General features: G+C 38.5%; 1 protein-coding gene across 4 annotated transcripts in view; it reads right to left on the minus strand.

Annotated features, from left to right (window-relative positions):
- Arfip1 (ADP ribosylation factor interacting protein 1) overlaps positions 1–26,394 on the minus strand; it is an 85,999-nt gene that overhangs the window by 55,596 nt on the left and 4,009 nt on the right. For 2 of the 4 annotated variants that reach the window (XM_059265546.1, XM_059265548.1), the window contains exons 2-3: positions 19,065–19,144; positions 5,192–5,293 (exon numbers count right to left, since the gene is read on the minus strand). In XM_059265546.1, the coding sequence (XP_059121529.1) occupies positions 5,192–5,293; positions 19,065–19,142 (180 nt within the window). In that variant the 5' untranslated portion in view covers positions 19,143–19,144. Of the gene's footprint in view, positions 1–5,191; positions 5,296–19,064; positions 19,145–26,394 lie in introns of those variants that run through there. The other 2 variants (XM_059265547.1, XM_059265549.1) reach the window with 2 other exon arrangements.

Consider the following 26,394-nt stretch of genomic DNA (forward strand, 5'->3'; position numbering starts at 1 on the left):
TAGGTATCTTAGCATGCAATGAAAACATAATTAAAACATCCACCAATTATGTTTAAGGGTTATCCACAATATTCCCAATATTTGTTTCATATTTATGTACTGTCTTTAAAAGTGAAAGAGACAGAGAAAGACACACACAGAGAAAGACCGAGACAGACAGACAGACAGACAGACAGACAGAGGATGAGAATGAAAACGAGTAACTGCTAGGCAAGTGCTCTAATACCGAAAGCACCCCCATTTTTTGCCTTGCGATAAAAGCTACTCTAATAAGTATGAGATGGTAATTCACCGTGGTTCTAATTTGCAGTTCCCTGGTGGTCAGTGATGTTGACCTACATTTTATCTTTGTTTACTGGCAGGCACTCTTTTTGGGAAAATGGTGACAGCTGTATCTCAGCAGTAGAGTACTTGCCTAGCATACATTAGGCTCTGGGGTTTCACCCTTGGCACAGGAAATAAGGAAGGGGGGGGGGGACAGAGAAAGACAGAAAACAAAGTTTACTCAGGTGCTTTGCTCATTTTTTAATTGGGTTGTCTGCTATTGACACTTTGGACATTAGCTGCACTGAATATATGGTTTGTAAGTATTTTTTCCCATTCTGTAGTTTTCTTTTCATTCTGTTTATTGGCTCTTTTGCTATGCAGAAATTTTTGAGTTTGCTAGAGTTCTGTTTATTTTTGCTTTCAACGTTATACCAAAGAACTCATGGCTAAAACTTTCTTTCTGCTTCCTTCTAGAGATTATATAGTGTCTGGCAGAAAGTCTTTAATCTATCATGAGCTAATTTCTATGTAAGATAAAGATTCAATTTCCTTGCTCACTTTTTGTCTTGTTTTAGACAGTCTGATTCTATAGTCCAGGCTGACTTTCAACTTCAGTAACCTTCCTAGCCCAGCCTTCCAAACACCAAGATGACAGGTATGGACTTCCACAACCAGCCTCATTTTCCATGGACAGAAAACAAGGCCTTTTAGCAGATGGTGCTGGAGTAATTGTATAATATTAATTTAGAAGGAGAGGAACAAACTGTGGCTTCTATTTCAGATTACATTCAAAGTTAAAGTTAACTCAAGATAAATCACACACCTAAGCATGAGAAGCAAAATACAACTTATAAAAGAAAGTTTGTTCATGATACTAGATTTCTTAAATGGGATAGCAAGGGAAAGATTGATAAATTTGACTCATTAATATTATCAATTTCTGGCAAAAGGGGTAGAGTACAAGTGTTAAGACTGAACGGGGCAACTACAAGGGCCTTTGCCGGCAACCTTGCTCACTAAAAGATACCACTAGGGTGACTATGTCCAAAATACATTATATTTACATATGAAATTGTCCAATGAAAGCCTCTGTCTTGTAAAAGTAATATATAACATGTTTAAAAAGAGAAAAGATACCATTTATAGAGTACAAAAGCCTGTGGTGGAAGGAAGCTACTATCTGTAATACATACATCCAAACAGGGAACTTACACCCAGAATATAAATTTCTACAAATGACTGAGAAAAAAGTTCACACCTAATTAACTACAAAAGTCACTTCACAAAAGACAACATCCAAATGGTGAGTCCAACTGCTCAACAGCACTAGTCATCAGAGAACTGCATACTAGGTTATCACTATACCTCCACAAGAATGGCTAACGTGGGATTATCCACCAAACACCAAGAGCTAGCTCAGATGCTGACAGCTAGAACGGTCATTCATTGCTAGTGGGTGGGGCTGTCGACTGGCTCAACTGCTTGTCACCCATTTGTGGACTCAGGACCTGCACAGGAGTGGGAAGGCAGCTTTATTCACAATGGACAAGGACTGGACACATCCTAGCTTTTCACCAACCAAATTACAAATAGAAAATTATAATGCAATTAAAAGAACAAAACACTGCTATAAGCAACAATACAAATGAGTTTCACAGATGTTTAGTGAAAGTGAGTTCACAAACTCTAAACTGATAATCCACTGATAATAAAAAAGGACAGTGAAAAGCAGTCCATGTTTGGCATGCTTACACATCTTACATTTGGGAGACTGAGGCAGGGGGGTCACAAGTTTGAAGCCAGTCTAGGATACATAAGAAGACCCTGTCTCAAAACAACAAACTAAATAAAGAAATAACTAAATAGAACAATCTAGACATATTTACATTAGTGGTAGTCACCCTGAAAAGGAGAAGGCATGCTACCTAGCAAAGGGCAATGAGGACATGGTCTGAGTTCCTGGATACTCTGAGTCTTTATTCAGTGGTGGTTTCATAGAGCCTCACATTTACACTGGTGCTTTTTTCCCTGTGTATAAGCCATACACAGGAATTTTAAGAAAAAGAATAGGCTAAAGGCGGTGACTTTTCCAACAATGAACCTAACTTCAATTGTTTTTTCCCTCGAGACAGGGTTTCTCTATGTAGCCCTGGCTGTCCTGGAACTCACTCTGTAGATCAGGCTGGTCACGAACTCACAGAGATCCACCTGCCTCTGCCTCCCAAGTACTGGGATTAAAGTCATGTGCCATCACCGCCCAGCTCTAACTTTTTGCACTGGGGATGAATTCAAAGCACATGCTCCACCACTGAGGTAATCCTAACACACGTTGTATATAGTGCATTTTCACTGCTTACAGGTCTTCAGTTCACTAGATATTTCTGCTGTTTGTTTGTTTGTGTTGAGACAGAATCTTATTCTGTAGCCCTGGCTAGCCTATAACTTACTGTGTTGATAAGCTAGCCTAGAACTTGCAGCAATCCTCCTGCACCTCCTCCCAAGTGCTGTTATGGTCGGTCCACCTTCAGATAGTCTTTTAGGGTGTCAATTCTCTGGTGGTAGGTATTTTTTTCATTACTATATTCCCAGTGTTTTGTGTGGCACATAGCAGTTACTTAATAAATACTCACAGAATAAATGTGCTAAAGTAGTTAATCAAAATTTAGAAGAAAAATGATTAAAATTTTGTTACAATGAGTATTTGAACTAATAGATATTTTTTAAGTAATTAGTAGCAGTAACTTGAGTTTCCTTATTGTGCAGTTTTATCTTGGAGGTAAATGATTTCATTGTATGCTCAGAATTTGATTCTTCCTTCAATTACTCTATTTTTGGACTATACATGCTCAGAAGTCCAATTAAAGTACTTGAAAGTGAAATAAATAACTAGCGTAAATGTGGTCTGTCCCTGGTGAAATTTATGCTGCCAAGGTAGTAGTCTTCAAAGTGAGGCTTCTGAAAGACATGAATGGCTTTTCTCATGAGACCCAGTTCATTCTCTCAAAACCAGGCTGTTCTATGTACTCATATTTACCTCTCACAGACGCCCTTTCCCCATGTGATACCAGGTTACAGCATGATGCAGCCACCTGATCTTGAACTTCCCTGCCTCTAGAACTGTAAATTACACAAACCTCTTTTCTTTATAGTCATCCTCAAGTACTCTGTCCTGGCAACAGAAAACACTAAGATAAATCTCAGGCTTGACAACTACCACAGAGCGCTATCTAAAATAGAAGTTCCCAACCAGAAGGGAGTTTCTCCCCAGCCTCACAGACACAGCAATATATGAAGCTCATCTGCGCATTAGAAAAGAAAGGCACCACGAGCAGGTAGCAGGAAAAGGTCAAGGCTGTGCTAACCCATTACAAAGCATAGGCCCCACAACAGAGAATTAGTTGGCACAGCTAAAATATCACACAAAGATTTCATTCTTAAACGTAAAGCTGAAGCCTATCTGAGCTATAAAATAATTTCAGAACTTTTCAACCACTAGTTTTTCAATCATATGTGCACGCACGTACACGCACAGGCACACACATACACACACTCACACAGAGCTGGGTATGTTGGTGTGTACATTTAATCCCAGAACTCAGGAGGTAGAAGCAAGCAGATCTCTGTGAGTTCAAGGCCAGCTTGGTCTACATAGTGAGTTCCAGGCCAGCCAGAGATACATAGTAAGACCCTGTCTGAAAAAAACAAACAAGAAGTCTAAAAAACAAAACTACCTTTTCAAGACCACAGAAACCTTATTTTTAGTTAAAGTTGTACACTCTTATCAAATGTCATTAGAAGAATGTTTAATCCCCAAAATAACAAGTATCACTTTCATTTCTGGCCTTATAAGGCACATTACTCATCTCACTTACTATTAATATCCTAAAGAGAATAAATATTTTTATTATAGAAACAGAAACACTCTCAAGGTTTACACTGTTAGAAATGACACAGCTGAAATTTGAACCCAGATTATTTCCAATCTCATATTCCTTTAAAATGCATTAAACTGAATTCCAAATTTGGAGGCAGAGCAAAATTAAATACTCTAGACTACGGTTGTAACTCAGTGGTAGAGTGTATGCTAAGCTTCACAAGGTCCCAGGTCCAATCCCAGCACACACCCATACGAAAAAATGCACCTTAGATTTCAGTTTCTTTCTGAATCAATTATGCCACTTTCGGGATGTTAACTATTTTGGTGGTTTGAATGAGACATGCTCCCATAGGTTCATGTATTTGAACACTTGGTCCCCAGCTGATAGCGCTTTTTGGGGAGTCAGAGCCTCGCCGGAGGAAGTATGCCATTGGGGATAGGCTTTGAGAGTTCATAGCCTCACTACATTTCTTGTCCTCAATTTATGCTTCCTGTGTGTGGACAGAAATCTGATCAGCCAGCTTCCTGCTCCTATCTCTATGCCATGACTTCCCACCTACTATGGACTCTCTTTCTGGAACCAGAGCCAAAACAGCCCCTCTTCCATAAGCCACTTTTGGTTATGGTATTTTATCACAGCAACCAAAAAGTAACTAAAACAATGGCAAAATCAAGAACAGCTACTTAGGAATTATGCACTTTTAAAAAAAGCATTAGATGATATGAAATTTTAAAAGGACATATTAATATTTATAAGTAATATTTAAAAGGATAAAATACTACTCTAGTATTTTTTCTTATGAAAACTAAAAAAGCTACATAAAATTATATGCCAAAATTGTAAGATATACTGTCATTCTGGTTAATGGCATGAAAGTTTAGTTAATAGTTTTGTTGCCTAGTACTAAGCTAAATAGCAAAGCTTATGGCCCTGAAGCCTTGGCAAATCAATGTCGCAGCCTATCCAGTATTCCTTATAACAACCTCACATTATTGGCAAAAACTTGTCATGATTCTTTGCATTAATAGAAAGTAAAGTGCTCTTACCCTATGATAACCATGTTCATGGGAGTCATCAACTTCTCCATTACTAGTTACCGGAATTTCTGCTGCAGAGTTTTTGGGAGACTCTTGAGCCATGTCAGACTCCTAAATTTAAAAAAAAAAAAAAATTAAAGAGAAGAGAAAAAGCCATACAAATACCAAACTATAAGAGGTACATTTTTAAGACTGTATTCACATACACTTACTACCTAGCAGTCCAATATTTTTATAACTTGATATATATATTTATATATATATATGTTTTATATATGTGTGTATAAATAGTCAACATGGTGACAATACAATAAAAAAAAATACACCTGGCTGCTTTTATTGCCTTCAATCTAAATTCCCTGATTTAAAGAAAAGTTATACATGACAAGTACTAGGGGGCATCATCCTTGCCTCTTAGAATTATGATACACTACCACTCATAATGGAAGAAATACTAGAGAAAGCCATGCTTGGTGTGTAACTTACACACAGATAGTCTACCTGTCCTATTTAATGGGCTTCAAAGTGAGCTTCTGTCTACAGGAAAAGGTTTTTTGTTTGTTTGTTTGTTTTGGTTTTCGAGACAAGGTTTCTCTGTATAACAGCCCGGGCTGTCCTGAAACTCGCTTTGTGAACCAGGCTGGCCTTAAAGTCACAGAAATCCTCCTGCCTCTGCCTCCCAAGTGCTGGGACTACCAGTGTGTACCACCACACTCGGCCTCAAAAAGTTTTTTTAATATAACAAAAAGTTTAAATATGTGCACCAGAAGAACTGAATTTTTATCCACTAGCTTTATAGTTCTAAAAGCAAAGTAACAGTGAAAATAGACTCCTTAGTTTTATAACTATATGAAGTATACTTGTTCAGATTAAATTATAAGAGAACATCAATTATTTCTGTTAAAACATTTCTGCTTCAATAATGACTTTAGTTTTTCTGACAAATTAATGTGAGAATTTCATACAAAGAATCTTCAAATTACTTTCTCCAACTCTAAATTTTTAAAACCTTCAAAGTAAACAAAGTTTATTCAACCTGCCATAGAGAACCAGAGACCTTTCCTTCTCCATTTTTAGTCACTGATGTCTTTAAAAGTGCTACATACGCCTTAAATTAACAATGATGGCTACTAAAATAATGGCACTGGAATAAGTACTTGTCAGAGGTGGAATCAGTAGCTCCCAATGTAAATGTGTTTCAATGCTGACACCTGAATCTAGCTACTGTCCAAACTGCACTGCATGTATGTTTAATCTACAGACTTGAATCCAAAAAAAAAAAAAAAAATGCAATTAAGAAATGATCAGCAAGACTTTAGGTTTGATAACACTGAAAAAAAATTCACTGAGCATCCTCTAGAAGAATTGTTTTGTTTTGCTTTTAAGAGAGAAAAAACAAAACAAAACAAAAAAACAAAACAAAACCTACTGGGTTCTCACTGCAAGGGTCCCATTCTCTAGGACATCACCAACCTAAAAGAGCTCTATTTCCTATTCTCAGTTGTCCAGGTGGGTGGAGGAAGCCTGACTCAACTTGAATGTGGGACTCCATGAAAACAGTCTTAAGGGGCTAGCTGCCTCTTTCCACCTACAACCAGCTCATCATTTCTCTCATCTTTCACCAAGGAGAGTGATTTCTCCCAAATATCTGCTCTCTTACTTCCCCATAAGTGCACAGCAGCATCCATCAACTACAGTGGACCAGTGCAGAGTACAGACATCCTCAAGCAATAACCAATCCAAAGACATAATGTGGAATGACCCAACATCAGACTCTAAGGTTGTCCGGCCCCCTTACACAACAGAAAAAGGATTCCTCTGTCCTCTGGTGATTAAATGGCCTTCATGGCGACCCAACATTCACAGGTGCCATCCAAAGGTCTAAACTTCCTGCTGTCTCCCAATTAGTGGCAGCATAGCTTCCTTTCCCCAAATTGGCAGAAGTACTAAAGGGGCAATGACCCTCATGCTCAGACTGTACTTTGAAGTATGCATGGTCAATAAATGATGTTTTACACAGAAAGAGAATAGAAAAGTCCAACTACCTGTCTTCTCTCCATCTCTATGTGTATATTTACACACACAGACACACACACACACACACACACACACACACCACACAGAATCTCAAATACAAATTTGGACAATCTCCTTGACTTTTAGCTAGGAACATGTACAGAAAGCTGGCCTTTGTAAGCTAGTGGAAATTTAAGGAAAAGGGAAGGTGAAAGAGCATCCAGGAAAGGATAGATCTAGTAAGTAAGGGAATCTATTTCTATCTACATCTCCAACCCTTGAATTTTTGGGATGAATGGACCCAAAGGAGTTCAACCAAAGAGAAAAGGTCTAAATAGAAGAATCACCATCAAGAAACAGTTTGTAATGAAAGCCCAAGTGAGAAAATTACTCACTAAAACAAAGGAAATAGTATTAAAATAGAAACCAACAGCCTAGACTCCATAGCCTAATGCTCCTCTCTTAGGCACTGTCCTACTGCTGTGAAGAGACACCATGACCAAGGCAACGTTTATGAAAAAAAGCATTTAACTGGGGGCTTGCTTACAGTCTCAGAGGGTCAGTCAGTTATCATGGCAGGGAGCACAATGGAACACTGGCAGGCATGGTGCTGGAGAAGTAGCTGAGATCCTGATCCGCAGGCAGAGAGGGAAACACTGGGCCTGGCATGGGCTTTTGAAACCTCAAAGCCCACCCTCAGTGACGCACTTCCTCCAACAAGGCCACACCTCCTAATCTTTCTAATCCTTTCAAACAGTACCACTCCCTGGTGATCAAGCTTTCAAATACATGAGCGGATGGGGGCCATTCTTATTCAAACCACTACAGTTCCCAGTGTCTAGAATACAAGTCAAAACGTAAAATAAATCAAGAAAATGAAATATATTCCCAAGGAAAATCCAATCTAGTCTGAGATGATGAACCAATGAAGATCTAGAAGCTATTATTTTCAATTATATAAAATGAAAGGTTTTTTTTCCCTGTTGTTGTTCCATTTTTTTTCCTGTTTTTTTGTTTCTCTAAGACAAGTTCTCATGTAACCCACGCTGTATTTAATTGGAGATGACTTCTAATTATCTTGCCTCCACCTTCCAAATATTGAGATAGTAGGCATGTGCCATGACATTTGACCAAAAATGAAGTATTTTCAATGACTGAAAATCTCAGTGACAGGAAAAAGGGGGGAAAAAAAAGGCAAATCAAAAAATGAACCCCTGGTGTGGTGGCTTACAGGCCTTTAATCCCAGCATTTAGGAGGTGAGACCAGCCTGGTCTATAAAGTGAGTTCCAGGACAGCCAGGACTACACACAGAGAAATCATGTCTCAAAACAGAACAAAAAAAAGAAAAAAACAAAAAACAAAACAAACAAACAAACAAAAAAACCCTGAGATGGGCTGCCACTCGGTGGCAGAGAACTTGCTTGCTATGATAGTTAAACTGACAGTCACCTAGGAGTCAAGCCTCTGAATGTAAGGGTTTACAGGTAAACTGACATGGGGAGATAGACCATTATTCCAGGGGCTGAGGTACTGTACTGAGTGAAAAGGAGAAAAGGAGCTAAGCACTAATATTTATCACTCTCTCCCTCCAGACTATGGACACAATGTTGCCTATCACTCCTTTCACCACGATGAAACACATCTCCTTGAAAAATAAGCTAAAATAAACCCAATCTTGTTGGATTGTTACCATTAGTTTATTTTTGTGGAGTCCATTCTAACTGAGGCCGATTTCTCAACTTCTGATATGATCTCACTGAATTCAGGGCAAGAGGGGATGTTCCACACAATATCATAACATCATACTACTGAAATATCATAACACAAATAACTCGAGCATATATAAAAGGAAAATATTTAGGAACTAGTAAGTTTTGTATTACCTTTGCTTTAAAGCCATGTTTATTTAGTTGTAAGTTTAAAGAATTGTTTTTATTTTTTTATTTACGTGTAGTTCTGTGTGCATTTTTGCCATACATATGTGGGTGCCCATGGAGGTCTGAGGAAGAGATCAGATCCCTTGGATCTGGAATTACAGGTAATTTTGGGTCCTCTAATGTGGGCCCTGAGAACTAGATTCAGTTCCTCTGAAAGAGCAGCAAATGTTAATCACTGAGACATCTCTCCAGACCCTAATCTTTTTTTTTTTTTTAAGATTTATTTATTTATTATGTATACAATGTTCTGCCTGCATGTATGTCTACAGGCCAGAAGAGGGCACCAGATCTCATTACAGATGGTTATGAGCCACCATGTGGTTCCCGGAAATTGAACTCAGGACCTCTGGAAGAACAGTCAGTGCTCTTAACCTCCGAGCCATCTCTCCAGCCCTCCAGACCCTAATCTTAAATTCATACAGTTGAAACTTTTAAAGTAACAGCTGGTCTGTAGATTCTTAAAAAAAAATTGATAATCAAATTTGCATGACAGTGCAGTCCACTGAATCAACTCGAGGTGAGGGAATTAGTATGAGGCACATGCTTTATCCAGCTGGAGTGAAGGGAACAACCCTTTAAAAACCAGTATACGTGTTTGGAGACAAATAAAAAGCTGACCACTCTTCTCACTTTCTATTTTATAAGGTATGACTGAGATAAGGGTTTCCTTAGCACTGGTTTTGGGGTTTTTTGTTAGTTGGGTTTTTTTTTGGGGGGGGGGGATTTGAGACAGGATTTCTCTGTGTAGCCCTGGCTGTTCTGAAACTCATTCTGTAGACCAGGCTGGCCACCTGGCTGTGTCTTCCAAGTGCTAGGATTAAAGGCATGCTCCACCATCGCCCGGCAAGCACTGTTATTTCAATAACCTAGAGCTGTTCTGTCCACTGGGCTTTCATCCTCTCCAATTTATACAGTGAAGACCACAGCAAATGGGAAGAAGCTCCACTGGCCCCTCCCACCAGACCTCCTCACTCCCTCCACTGCCTCCAGCACCAGTTTCCTCCATGTTCCCAATAACACCAAGGTCTCCACTCTTCACTGGACCATAGTTAGAAGGTTGCAGGTTATAATTTCCCAAATCACTGTAATTTCCACTTCTGTAATTTTCTCCTCTATAATTGTCATAACCACAGCCATAGCCCCCAAACCTGGCTGCCATATCCAGGTCCTTCACCACCACATCCTCCTCTTCTTCCTCCAAAAGTTGTAACTTCAGGTATACCTCCATACCCATTATAGCTACCCTCAAACCTACATCCACTTTCATACCCATCATAGCCCATACCCCCACAAGCACACACAAATTGCTTCCTGGTCCTGATCCTAAATTTCCACAGCCACCACAAGAACCCCCAAACCTCCACTTCCACTCCTAGAACTTGAGACTTCCTGCATTTCTTACCTAGACAATGCTTTTCTTACTTCCGCATTTCGAGCACTGATGGTTTGATATTTTTGCAATACAATTTATTCACAGGATCATGATCGTAAGATGTAACAAAGCCAAGGCCCCACTTCCTTCCAGACTGCCCATCAGTAATTATTTCAATAGTATCAATTTTTCCATATCCAAAGTAATCTCTAAGGTGGTGTTCCTCGGAATCTTCCTTAATCCCACCATCAAACAGCTACTTCACAGTCACAAGGGGTCCAGGTTTTCCAGAATCCTCTCTTGATATGGAATGTTTGACTCAACTACTCTCCCATCTATTGAAGGAGGCTTGGCAGTGAAGGCAGTATCAACCTTGGCCAGGGATGAGAAAGTTACAAAATCAAATCATCTTATCCTTTGCTTGAAGGATGTCTCATAACCAATCTGTGAACTTTCCCCCACTGATCCTATCAGCTCCTTAAATGTTCTTCTGTGGTTTCAAAATGTAAGCCACCAATGAAGAGTTTACAGAACGGTTCCTTTTCTGTTTCCTCTCCAAAAGAGCCATTTTTAAAGTTTTCTCCAATGCAGACTCAGTTGTTTCAGCCTGATTTCCAGCAACAGAGCAAGATGAGAAAGACTTCCACACACAGGCACAGGACTCGCCATGATGCTGTAGTGAGAACTTCCATGGTTCAAGAGACTGTTGCTGAGAGCACCTGCATACAGCACACAAGACCACAGCACACAAGACTGCCTCTCTAATTTCTATTTCACCATTTCTTTTCTGTTCCTTTGGAGACAGCATTTCTCTCTGTAACCCTCACTGTCCTGGAATTTGCTCGGTAGACCAGGCTGGCCTGAGATCCACCTACCTCTGCCTCCCAAGTGCTGAAATTAAAGATATGGACCACCAAGCCTGGCTCCTATTTCACCATTTTTTAATGTTAAAGGAATTATTTTTCTCGGAGGTCTAAAATCCACCCACAGCAACAATCTGGCAGGGTCTGTGGTGTCACTCTGCACACAGGGTCTGTGGTGTCACTCTGCACACAGGGTCTGTGGTGTCATCTGATCACTGTCCACAGGGTCTGTGGTGTCACTCTGCACACAGGGTCTGTGGTGTCACTCTGCACACAGGGTCTGTGGTGTCACTCTGTCCACAGGGTCTGTGGTGTCACTCTGCACACAGGGTCTGTGGTGTCACTCTGCACACAGGGTCTGTGGTGTCACTCTGATCACTGTCCACAGGGTCTGTGGTGTCATCCGATCACTTTGCCCACCTATAAGAGTCTGACTTGCAGCTCAACAACCCAGCAGCAAAAGAAGTTTGTCATCTTGCAAAATGTTTTACCAACAAAAAGAAAATAACAACACTTCTCTACCACTATAAAAATGGCTGCTGCAGCCTAAATGCCATTTACAAATACCCCATTTCATCCAGAGTCTGAGAATCCCAAGTGAGCATCCAAACATGGAAATCTCGAAATAGTGGCAGGTGCACTCAATCAGAGAGGAAGAAATCCCAACTACCCATCTTAGATCTTTGAAATAGCAATGGAGGCACAACTGGTTTGCCAAGTCAGCCTTCAGCTAAGGGTTATGGATTTCTCACTTGTTTATTTTTGGCCGGCCAGCTGCGGGTTCCTCTCAATGATAGGAAAGCCTCCATACTGTAAGCCTTCAGGAAAAGAAAGCTTTGGGAAGCCTCTTTCTTTGAGTACCTGAGTTGGAGTTGGTTTTAGACTCAACAGCAGATGAATGGAAGATGGTCCTCCAGTACCTTTATGAATGTTTCTGTAGCAACTCTGAAATGGTTTACCAACTCTGCAGATATCAGGATGAAGAAGCCAGTTTCCTAGTTTAATAGGTCCTTATTCTAATACCAACAGCAGTCACTGTTAAAGTGATCGTTACTGGGTCTTTACTAAAGGTCAGCACTAAACTAAGAGCATCACATGAATTATTTCACTTAATACTCACAACTGCCTATAAGATAAATATAATGTTCTCAACTTCACAGATGAGGACATTAAGGCCTATAAAGATTAAGAAATTAAATTAAACAATGCACATCCTCCAACAAATGAAGCCCTGTAAGAGGAAGAACTAACAATGAGTATTGACCATATGTCAGATGCCATTCTATGTGCATGTCACACAAAAAATGTCTGAATTCTCTCTGCTTCATGTGTATCAATACATATGACCTTAGAGATAACTACCCTCTGGCCTCAGTACCATCATTCCTGCTTTTAGGAAATCTGCTGAGATCCGCTAGACATTGATGAACTTGGATTCAAATTTGGCATTCTGATTTGAGACTTTAACCTCACAATACACTAACTACGTCTTCAAGGATGGCTGAAATTAAGTGGTGAATTAAAATGATCTAATCAAACATATCAACAATGCCAAGGTTGAGAAACTGAGTAGACAACCTGGTGGGTAAAGTCTTCAGACTAGCAGGCTGAAGTCAGCATCTACTCACTGTTTCTTATAAAGGCAGCCCATCGCAGCTGCCTTAGAGAGGACACACCCCATGCCTTCATGAACCAAGCAGTTCTCCAGCAAGCTTTCTCGGCACAACAAAAATACCATGGCTCCAGAAAACGACTTAGCTAGTTCCCGCTCACTTCTCCAACTGCTTCTCAGGCCACAATCTTCCCTAACTCTCTTTACACTAGCCAATTTTGCAACCAAATGTCAACTAACTTCAGCTCCACCCTAGGGACACAGAGTAACTCTCCTTATCAGTGTAACAGTTAGTCTATACCCTTTCTACAGCTGCCAAAACCAAGGGTTAAAATGTTCCTGTAACATTTTTCTCGCTTATTTATACTTTCCAAATCCTGAAAACAGACCTTTCCATTTGACAATTGGGCATCTATGGGTAGATTGTCATAGGAACAAGAAGTGTCATTAACAAAGTACATCCAAAGGCCAAAAGATTATCTTAATAAGGCAAAAGAAAGACATATTAGAAACAAGTTATGCACAGGAAACCTTAATTTCTAAAAAATGCTTATAAAACCCTAGAATCTTTACAGAAAAGCTCCACAGCCTTGCCAATTATATAAGGCACTAATCACTGTTTAACAGTAGTTGAATACAGTTAACAACTTAATTAGCAGTTCAATTTCAACCCAGTTTACCACTGAGCAAACAAAATTAAAGGTATAATAATAAGTTGAAAGTTTCCCCAGATATTTCTTAAATCTACCATATTTTTATGAAGTTCTCTGAAAACGCAATATTAGAAAGTACCCAAAAATATTTCAATGTTTAGGGCACTGCTTATATTCAGTACATATTTTTTCTGCTTTCCAGCAGTTATATTTCCTACCAGTTTTGTAGAATTTCAGTCAATTTTAGATAAAATAGGCAGAGAGCAAAGAGAGAAAGTGCAAATATTCCAGCCCAATTGTTCTGGTTCTGGCTTCAGACAGGAGGGTCGCAGTGCTGAGTGAACTAATTATAAATCTCAAGACAGGCCATATTTTGTTCCAATACCAAAAGTACAAATGCCTTTTGTGTCAAATGAAATTATTCAGATTTTTGTTTGCCCATACAAAGACAAAGCAATTCTAATAAGCTCATAATTTAAATACTTTCTGTAATTTCCTCCACTGTTAGTACAAATACAACTTATTAAATGAATGTAAGGCAGGGCGAGGTGGCGCACACCTTTAATCCCAGCACTCAGGAGGCAAAGGCAGGCAAATTTCTGTGAGTTCGAGGCCAGCCTGGTCTACAGAGAGAGTTCCAGTACAGGTTCCAAAACTACATAAAGGAACCCTGTCTCAAAAACAAAAAACAAACAAACAAAAAAAAGATGAATATAAGTATCGCACAGCATCAATTCAGTGTGGCTCCAAAGCATTAGGCAAAACAACATGCCTAATGAAACTAAAGGAGGACCTGCTCAAGTACGAAGGGTACCAACCTCCGGTTCAGCTCTGTCCCGTCCAAAATTCACAGACGTCACTTCACTCCTGTAATCTCCACTTCCCTCACTACAGGGAGAGTACTAGGGCTCCTGAGATGGCTCAGCAGACGAAGGCACTTGCCACCAAGCCTGAGTGTGATCCTTGGGTCCCACATTGTAGAAAGAGAGAAGCAACTCCCATTAGTTGTTCTCTGACTTTACACATGTGTTGTGGCTGGAGCACACACGCACAAGCACACAAAATAAATTAAAATGTAATAAATATGGTATTATTAAACATCCCAACATGTCACGTAGGCATGGGGTACATCAAGTGTAAGGGCTGGGAATGTAACTCAGTGGCAGAACATTTGTCTTGCATGCACAAGGCCCTGGGTTCAATTTCCAGCATCACAAAACAAGGAAACAGATAACAGTGGTAGAGAGTCAAATATGAAATACTATATACAATGAACACTACATTAAGATATTACAATCACACTCAGGTCAAGACCAACAGACAAATACAGGAGTAGCTCTATCAACACTAGCGTTTCCAAAAAACTGAAAAACCTCTGAGCACCAACATGACGCTTCACACTGATTTCATGCGACAGATTCTAGTAAAAAAAACAGGTTACCTGTACAAAGTCTATGTGAAACACAAATGAATTCTATGGTTAAATGTGGGATCAACCCCTAAGATATATATCATTACATATCTATAAATATACCCAAAAAAGTGAAACTGAGATCTGGAAACATTTCTGATCCTCAGAAACATGAATCCAAAAATAATTCCTAAGAGATACTCATATAAGAGATTTTGACCTGACTTTACCAGAGTAAATTCATCTCTGTCAGTGGGGGCACTCTATACTTTTCTACAACTGACCATAATAAAGACAGAGTTAAATTACAGATACAATGCAAATGTGTATAGTTTATTTTCTCCTCATCTTTAAGTCATTCTGATAATTCCATGGCTTCGACAGAGGACTCTCGACCCTATTATTATAAATGAAGAAAACAGATGTATTAAGTGCAGGTAATCACTGAATCTGAGTGAGCATATGGAAATTCATTTACTACTTTGTCAATTTTTTTTTTTTGCATTTGTGACAAATCAGTGTTTGAACCCATTGCTCTCAACTCTGAACATCATGCATCTTCAACTCCCCACTACCCCAGCACTATTTTAACCCCCGTCTAACTACTCATCTTCCGCCCGTCACGGTCATGTCCACTCTGCACCAGTCTTGGCTGTAGCTCCCTCTTGAACACACTGCTTCCCTTCTTTCACACCCATTTACAGCCCCAGAACCTCTCCCTTGTTCCTCAAACACACCAATCTTAGTTTTGGCTTTTGCTGTTTCCCCCCGCCTGGAAGGTTATTATCCTAAGATTTCTGCATGACTCTTACATCTCACTCAAGTTTCTACTCAAGCATTATATCCTCAGAAAGTTATCTTTGACCAACCTTTGCAAATGAACACTTTGTCACTTTTTAGCCTTTTTTCATGCTTCACGGCAGATAACAAATTATATTACATAATAATAAACATAACCAACATGTCTCTCTCCAACACCTATAAAATAAAAGCCAACTCCTCAACTTGACACTCAAAATCCTTCCAATTATTTTCTTTCCACTAATTATGCTTTAGATTTGTTAAATCAAATTCACTATCCACATACCTATTTCCCAATTTCCTCTCCCTGTCTTTAGAAAGGACATCACTCCCATGCTCAATTCTATACACATTCCAAGAGTGTAATGCCATTGTCACTAATACTCCTGATGATATTCCTCTAAACTGCCACAACCTTTAATCTGTGTCACTCTATAGGCACTATTATCTTGCAATTTCTTTCTAAATTTCATTAATTGATCAACATATACCTTGAATGAAAGTTCTACACTCAATTTACTGTTTAGACCTCAGAATTACACAAAAGAAGAATGCAAATATTTGTGCATTTTCCTGAGTACTAGAAGTTGTTATATAGAGTTGCTAAACTAAGGGGAAGGCAGAAAAGAACTCAGGCTATAATCCCAGAACAACAAAACATAACTGATTTGATTCCTTTGTTGTTATTTTAGAAATACGCCATGTTTGTTTTCCCAGTTTCTTGCTTCTATCTTTTCTTTTTTCTATTTAGTTTCTTAAATTTACTCATCTTTTTCACTTTCATTTGAGTTCCAGTCGTAGTGATGGTTCTTAATAACTCTGTTAACCTTTCCAATATGTAAAGTCTTGATGTGTAAATTTGGGAGAAAAACCTAAGGAGAGTATATACATAAACCTAGTACAATGCCTGGCATCTGAAAGTCTTTCAGAGAATGGTACAACTGGACCACTGCTGTGCCTGGCTCATTCCACCAAGCAGAAAGAGCTCCAGTTCTAGCCACACTGTTTCAAGACAGGATGTCATTCTAAATTATGAACTTTTAAAGTTACAAAAGAGTTCCAAATCACACTTTAACTATAAACTCCTATAATGCTTTTAAGCCAGAGTATAAATTCAGCTTATATTTACACAGTTATGACTTTTTAAAATTTTAATTATTATTGCCTTCTCTCTAGATGCCGACTACTTGGGTATGACTACTACACACAAAGAATACTTAACAAGGAGTCAATGTTAGTTTACTCTGAACAATCCATTACTTGGCAGTGGCTTCCTTCAGATCACTATCATCCAGACTTCACCATCTCTCAGAGCACCATCCACATACAAGAAACTCACAGCGGCAAGCAGCAAACAGAACAATACTTGCATGAACTGTCATGAACCCATCACTGGCTGGGCTGCAAATCTTCCCTATAGCTTGCACACACCTGACTTCCCCTGATCATCTCTCAATGATATAAATTCAGATATAATCATAGAAAATCAAACCATGAGCAGGAGTAAACAAAATATAGTACATATGTATATGATATAGTACATAATATAGACATACTATAGTGCACATAGTTCTCTCTCTCTCTCTCGGGACTACATACAACTATAGCACAGCTTTGTCAGATGATAAACAGCCAAGTTATCTTAAACTACAAAGAACTTTCACCAAATCAGACTTGGTGCTACAGACCTATAATGTCAGCAACTCAGAAGGCTGAGGATCCCAACTTCAAGGACAGCCTGGAATACATGGCAAAACCCAGTGAAATAAAGAGGGGGACAGGGAAGGAGGAGGAAGAGGAGGGGAAGGTGAAAAGGAAGGAATATCTTAATCTTATACAAATAATACATATTCCCCAAGTAGAATTGATCACCACTGATGTTTAGCTTAAGAGTCAATTATCGCCTGGGTGGTGGTAGGTCACACCTTTAATTCTAGCACTCAGGAGGCAGAAGCAGGTGGATATCTGAGTTCAAGGCCAGCTTGGTCTAGGGAGGAAATTCTAAGACAGCCAGGGCTACACAGAGAAACCCTGTCTTGAAAAACAAAACAAAATAAAACCAACCAAGCAAACAAACAGGAAGTCAAAATTCTATATTACAACATGTCACACAAAGGTCTGGGAATACAGTTGAGTGGTACAATGCAGCAGTTATTACCTAGCATACAACAGGCCCTGGATTTAATCCTCACTGCTGAAAAAAAGGGAGGAAAAACAAAGAATATTTATTACACAAATTCAGGATATCCAGGCCTCATTGAAGGATGAATGAGTCTTTACAAGTGGCAGACTGGTACAGGAACACTGAATTTGGTCTCAATGGGCCCCCTGGCGTATTTTTGCCTTAGCAAGTCCTGTAAGTCAGTAGTCACCTGTCTTTTGTCTGTCTGAAAGTTAACTTTATTTAACCAAAACAATAGGAAAAAAAAATGCTTAATATGATTTTGTTCCAAAAACAGCTCTACTGACTTGAATGCAGTTTAAAAAAAAAAGTTTAATCTTTCCTCCCACTTAACGAGCTATATAAATGAACCCATTTAATGAATCATCTTTCTTTTCTTTCCTTCCTTTTCTTCCTAACTAATCTTTCTCCATAGTTTAATGAGCTACAATAGTGGACCTTACGGTGTTTCATCAGAATCAATTATAGAATCTTCAAAAAGGAAAAAAACAAAACAAAAAACCACAATTAAGACCCAGTATCTACTATCACTGCAGGTTCACTGGGTCTCAAGTACGGAACTCAGTAGTTTAAAAGCTCTCTTCCTGGATTCAGATGCTCACTTGCCGAGTGAGGACTCATGGGAGTAAGTAAGACAAAACGTGAGCCATCTACGGCAACGAATACTACGAGTATTTGGAAAGAAACTTTGAACACTGTTCTGTTGTATTTCATATTATACATATTAAATCAAACCCTGTACAGTGTTTGTTAGAGTGAATATCTTAATCTAATTATGTGATGTTTTTATTTACATGAGTTCATTTCAATAAAGCAATTTTATTTTTGTTTAAAGTTATCCTTTAAAGCTTCAGGTCATGAAAAGCAAATATAACTTACTCCCTATTACAAAGAAAGGCCTTGTTTTATCTTGTCACTATGTGTGAGAGTTTATTACTGAATGGTATGCCTCTTGACAACTCATCAATCTGGACAGTCTGAGACCTTATTAAGACAGGCAGATCTTACAAAGCGATAAACACCACCCCAATCACCTCAACTTTAGACTGGGCTTCTTCTGTGGCGGCCGGAGCTGTACCAAGAGCTGTAGCATCATTGCTGCAGTCAGACATACCTAAAGGTGAAATGTGTCAGGCACATAGGAAAACATTTGGTTAAAGGAGTGGTATCATCCCACTGACATTCTTATAAATATTTCATAGCATAATAAACTTATTTGTGATCAGAATTTGTTTTACAAAACTATCTGCAGTTATATGAGTTACCTATTGATTACACAGGTAAATGCTTCTAAAAAAAAATCAGAAAGGGCACTTACATAGAATGAAGAAAACAATTTTATAAAACCATATATATGAAACACTTTAAAAGACTGTCAACTTGATCTGGCAGATAAAAACTGATCAAAGATGTCTAAAGCCAAAATGTTAGTGACCTGTGATCTCCCAAAGCAAAGCTGCAAACCAGATTCTGGAGAAGTAACCTTTAATCCTGGTAACTGATGTGACTGCGCACTGTCTAAATGAGACACAGTTCTCAGATTTCATCTGATAAAAGCTTAATTAGAAGCTACTCCTGCTTCTAATTTATCCAGTAATACACGGAGAACATCACTACATAAAAGAGCTCAGGTAAGCACAAACAAGAGATTCCAAAAGTACTCTCAATCTAATCAAGGAGACAGAGAATTGCAAGACTTCATGCTAAGCACTATAGTGCAAGAAATGTGTTTCTACTCTCAAATACACCGGAAAGAACATTTTTATTGCTTACAAACAGAATCTAATACCACATTAAGAAAACAATGCAAAAATGACTGAGTGGGATTTAGCCTAAGAACATACAATTGGTTCAATTAGAAAAATCTATTAATATATAACGTACTCATAAATTTAACAGGGTAAACATATAGTTTTTTCCGTATACACTGAAATGATGGAGTATAGCTGACAAACTGAAACACCCATTCAAAATTAAGTACTCAAAGAGATAGACATACAACTAATTGTCTCTCAGTATATGTGTGTGGTGTGTGCTCTAAATCTTATTTAATAAAGAAAAAAGAGTCATTTGCACTAAGATTGGGAATAAGGCAAAAGTTTCCACCAACTCCACTATTATCCAGCACTGTACTAGAAGTACTGACCAGTCCAACCAGTTAAGAGAAATCAGAGTAATAAAGAGCTTTATTTGCAAACAACAGGACAGTACATGCCGGTGGGGGGGGGGGGGGGGGGGGGGAGACACACAAAGAATTAATAATAAAACTAATTCAAAAAGAAAAGAATTCATTGAAGTAGCAGGACAGGAAATAGCCTGCATATACGACAATAATCAGTGGACCAAATGACAGGAAAAAAATCCCATTTGTAACAACAACAAGACTAAATAGTAAAAATAAGCAATGTATAAAACCTATATGAGAAAAAGATGAAAGGCCAACTAGGCAAATGCAGATATCCCCTCTTCTTGGACAGAATGACAAGCACCGATAGAAAAAACACACACTGAAGCATTCTTTGCAACCATAAGACATTGGAAACCACCTATGACTGTGCATAAAAAGTGAGTAAATGCACGACATCTAAACCAGGCAAGTCCAATCTTTGACACTGTGACCTGTTACCATTCACACGGGTAATGCTCAAGAACCCTGTGGCTGAGTTTAAAAGGGAAAAAGCCATGCTGTTCTACGTTTACAGTCTTATGCTGGCCACATTTATAGCTATCCTTGGCAGTGTTTGGTCCATAAGCATTAGGTTAGACATGTCTGAAACTACCCATTGAAAAAACCCAAGTCTGACAAGCTATGGTTTGCTACCTTTATATAAGAATAAAGGGGAATACAGGAACACACAAGAAGCAGAAGTCTGAAACAAAAAAGACAGTTTACCTCCAGGGACAGGTGAGAAAATGGCGGAGTGGAGTACAAGAGGGGAAGAATGGGAACCCCGGAGCTAGCAGGATGAAGAAGTACTGACACTCCTTTAGTTGCGGTTTCTAAATCTAACTCTGACTCTTAGAGCTATAATAATGTTCACATGTCCATGAAAAATAGTATTAATGAAAGCTATAACTAACCAGGGTGGGGTGGGAACTGAAATCCTAACAAACCAATCTATGTTGTAACTAAGAAATCAGGGGGGGAAAGGAAATCAAATCAAATACACAGATGGGCACATAGCAAATATCTGTAACCCCACTCATGGGAGGGGCCTCACTTCAAGGCTAGACTCAGCTATGTAGAGAGTTTGAGGCCACCCTGAGGGCTATATGAAAATCTGTTTTGTTTAAAAAGAAAAAGGGGGCGGGGAGACTGGATGTGGTGGCTCACACCATTAATTCCAGCACTCTAGAGGCAGAGGCAGTCGGATCTCTGAGTTTCAGAACAGCCAAAGCTACACAGGGAAGCCTTATCTTGGAAGACAAAAAAAGCTAATGACTTGCAATTTGTGCTGTGTAGCACAGACTTTATGCACGTGTGTATGTGTGTGCTTATGGTGCATACCTATCATGCAAGCATGCAGGATAATCATCAATTCAAGCCTCACCAGCCTAGACTAGTGAGACCCTATCTCAAAAAAAAAAAAAAAAAAAAGGTAAGACATACATTTTCTGCTAGTGGCATAGCTCAAGTGATAGTCTGTACTTTGAACTAGCAAGGCCATGCATGAAGTAAATACCTACCCGCTCTCACAAAAAAGATATACCTTTTCTGATCTTTATACAAATTTGGCTATTTTTAACACTGTCTTTAAAACAGAATGATAAATTACTACTATAAAATTAATGTTCATGCCCTCATAGGCCAGTTATGCTGTAGGCCAAAATGTCTTTTGTTATTTCTCAGGCTCATCCTCTATAACCAGTCACAGGTATTCATTAGCTAATGAGTATAAGGAACAAACCCCTACAAAATAAATTGCTAATTAGCATTTATGAAAATGCATATAGTATTGATTGAAGTTTATAAGTCAATTACAGCTATTTGAGCTTCTTTAGCTTTTACTATAAAAATCATTTGATTTCTATAAATGGAAGAAAGTAACATATTCAGAGGGAAGCCATATAAAAAATATAATGTGGGAGGAATTTAATGAGGGGAATTCTGTGCCCTACAACTCTTACACACAATAGAAGCTAAGGAAAATAGAGCAATAGGTACTTGATCTGCCAGATTCCCCACAAATAAGAAGCAAGACTAAGCGAAGAACAATGAAAAAAGCAAAATCCCAGCAGTCACAGTCTCTATGGTGGCCCTGAGTCTAAAGACTCTAGAGTTTAGTATTAAAAATCTGTGAGACAATAGCTGTTGAACAGATACTCTAATTTGAGTTTTTCAAACTAGAATGCCATATACCACAGGAGCTCTGAAACAATATGCCTGAGCTGAAGACAGACAGATTCAGCAAAGTAGATATAAACAGGACATACATGGTATATCATACTGAATATGAATTTAGATTCTTCTTTTAGTGAAGTAAGTATATTATGGAATCTAAAGCAAAATTCACTTGAATAATACACACGCCTTTAAAGAAATTTACAGATTTTTAAAATAATAATGATAGTTAAACCAGGCATGGTGGTTTACACCTGTAATCTCAGCCCTTGAGAGGTGGAGGTAAGAGGATCAGGATTTCAAAGTCATCCTCAGTCACACAGTGAGTTCAAGGCTAGCCTGGGCAATATGAGATCTTAACACAAAAAACTTTTTTAAAAAATTTAAAATGCAAGTCTTCAAAACAATGTCTTAAAAGTACTTCTCTGTAGGCATACTCTACTAAAGACAGCGTGAAGAGCACTGTAAATGAGGTCAAGGAGGAATGGGAGTATGGCAGAACACTAGGGTAGAAAGCATCAAGACTTGGGTTTGCTTGGATCTAACGTTGCTTCATTTCTTCACAATGTTTGGTGTTTGCCATTCCAGAGACTGGTAACCATGATAATGATAAGTGGCTCAATTTCTCTGAGGATTTTTTTCTCATTCAGATAAGTGTGAAGAAAACAGTAAGGCTTGTTTTGATGTCACAATTCAATGTTAATCTTCATGATGAACTAATTTATAATTTAAGAAATGAAATAGCTCCATTAATTAACTCTATATATTTAGAGTTGTTTAGAGATGAAAATAATACCCAAAAACATAGAAGTTTCCCTGTCAAAACAACTTAAAATAATTGTCTTCTATGACAGTTTCCCAAAAACAAAGCAAAAATCCTTTCCTCACAGCCCAATGAAAATTATATTGAATGGAAAATGATTTTCCATACATGTTCAAAGCATATTATATTTCTTTTCATAAACTGAATAACCAAATAAAAAGAAATAATATTCCTACCTTTATATCAACAACAATCTGGTAACTGTTTTGATTGCTATTTATCTTGATAGACACAATTCTTTTTAGATACTAATAAATTGAGTTCAGGTTGCTTATTAAGATAAATGCATCAGTCTAGAGCTTCAGAAGTAGAAAGCTTTGACTAATTACAGTTAATTTTTAATTATATGTCATAAAGAGAAACAACTGATAAGTTAACCTAACAGATAGTCAACAACAGCTATCCCTATCACCACAACCAATCTTTAAAACAGGTAATAAAAACTAACTATTTGGAAAGCCTTTTTCTTTTCCCCATTGTGTTACAGAGAAACTGGTGCAAAATAGTGTTCTCAAAGCTACATTACTCTCTGAAAAGGAAACGAGCTGTAAATAAATGCTACATTATTCCGTTTAGTGTGGCCTCTTTCTTCACAGATGGCTAGCCGGGTTCCAGCACATTAGCAGTTCATAGCCAACCAAGAACCAACAATACTAGTGTTCGCTATTTGCTGTAACTGATTTCATTACAAGATCCAACAACTTACTTGTTACTTGTTATTATAGATATGAACTGCTTTTCTCCCTGAGTAATTAATACTTGGTAAGTTACTAAGTTCCCCCAAATAAACCACCTCAAAATTCACAGGTAAAGTTTTTTCAGTAGAAAAGTGTTCACGGTAAGCACAGCTTAATATAGACACAGATCATTATTTATAAAATATCTGTATATACTCTTGTGCATATACAAGTTAGCGCACACACACGTATGTTTCCTTGCTCTATCTCCTGAGAAGCCCTAGAGGCAATGACACTCAATGCCCTCAGCAATGACAACACACAGCCCAGACACTAACTGCATTTTCTACTAAAAAGAATGGAGGCTCCTGGGAAAATGGATAGTTCTAGGACCAGGGAAGGTTATATGCTAGATGAGCGAGGAGCATCTTGTAGAATAAAAATTAAAACCAAATGAACAACCACAAAAAATGCTGGGGGAAAAAAAGCAATCTTCATAATGACAAGGGTATTTCAAGAAATCAATTAAAAGGCTGGAATGACTATCAGCATTAAAAAAACACTGCAGACACTTGCCAGGCGGTGGTATTACCCACCTTTAATCCCAGCACTCAGGTAGAGGCAGGCAGATCTGAGTTCGAGGCCAGCCTGGTCTACAGAGTGAGTTCCAGGACAGTCAGGGCTACACAGAGAAAACCTAATTTAAAAAAAAACAAAAAAAACCACTGCTGAATTATAACCAAAGGTGCAAACCACATACTCATTGGTCAAAACAGTTTGGAGAGACAGTTGAGCTATTACGAGAGTGTGTATTACTCTCTCTCACATAGGACTGGAGATTGATCCCAACACCTATGTCAGGTAGCTTACAACCACCTGTAACTCCAGCTCTAGGGTGAATGAAGTCTCTGAGTATCTGTGCTGCACTCATGTGCATATACCTGCACACACACACACACACACACACACACACACACACACCATTTAAAATAATAAATTTGATATAAATGGCTGAATAAATCAGTAAAGAGGAATGTCCCCTTTACAGATTATTTCCAAAAAGTTTTTATGAAGACATCCTCCACCCCTGCTTTAGGAAGTAAAGCATAATTCTCCACTATCTTTGCAGCACACGAAAAGATTTTCTTCTGTAAAAGGCAGTATTCAAAGGAACGGGCTTAAAAAGAGTCAGTCCACAGGGAACGAATCTGATGGAGTGAGACTGACTGTCCCGAAGGTTAGCACCAACAGTGCAGTTACAACGACAGCACCAACAGTGCAGTTACAACGACAATCAGGAATGGCACTGTCACTCTGGGATTCTCTCCATGCTAATCATGAGGAAAACACCAGATAAATCCCCACAGATCGATGTACAGGATACCTTCAAATAGTAATCCACAAAACTATCAACTCATCAAAAACAAGGAAATCTGAGAAACTGTCTATGCCAAGAACACCTGATGGCTGGATGGGACAGAAAAAAAGATACAGGGAAAAACTGACACAATGTGAATAAATGTGTCACACTAATGAAATATGTTAATAAGGAAAGCTGGGGATGGAATATTCAGATGCCTCTATGCACGCACGCACGCACGCACGCACACACAAAAAAATAAATAAAGTGATCTAAATATTTTTTTAAGGACCAAAAGAGGCCAGCTTGGTGGAGCAGAATTTCTCAGACCATGACTCAGATAGGGCTGAAAAATTATCACTGTTAAGGAATTCTCTTTTTACTCTAAAAGCAATGCAAAGTCACTACAGGGCTAGAGGAAAGGAAGAGAGTGACAATCAGTATGTTCATAATAAATCAATGCTCTCAGGATGGATAAAAGACTGAAAGTAAGTCAAAAGCAGACAAAAATGAAGGCTCTATACAAAGTGATAGATAGTGTGCGAACTAAAGCAGTGAGTGCAAGTAGGGAAAACATATTCAAGAGCCATTGTAAGAACAACTAATACCTGTTCACACATTTGACATCATCAAGGGGAAGATGTAAGGACTGTTCCACATTTTCAAGATTTTATATGTATAGACAATGTCATCACTCAGTGAAAACGGAAACAAAGAAAAGAGAAACGATGTTTTTGGAAGGAGGAGAGGAAAGAAGAGAAATGCATCCAGTTTTGGATATAACAGATTTGAGACATCTTTAAATCTCAACGAAAGGCATCAACCAGATACAAGATGTACAGACCTATAGCTCAAGGCAAACAGGAAATGCACATGCCCTTGGGAAAGCTGACAGCATTATCCTAGAAAAGGAGCTAACAGCCTAGTACTCCCAGTATGCAACAAGATCATTAGACAGACTTTGACCATCTGGATTTAGTTAAAAAGCCAAGAGAGAACACGGCTATGTTTTGTCAGCTAAAACAAAAACTGCTAAGTACCATGGGGGAGGCAGAAAAGTTTCCTATCTTGGTTCAGTAGTATACTAATTATGTAACAAATTACAGTAGTTCAACATTTTAGCCAGGCTGGAAAATACTGTTAGAAATGTTCTAAATCTGTA

Source organism: Peromyscus eremicus, chromosome 6 (genome assembly GCF_949786415.1).
Source record: "Peromyscus eremicus chromosome 6, PerEre_H2_v1, whole genome shotgun sequence".
NCBI classification, from domain to species: Eukaryota; Metazoa; Chordata; class Mammalia; order Rodentia; family Cricetidae; genus Peromyscus; species Peromyscus eremicus.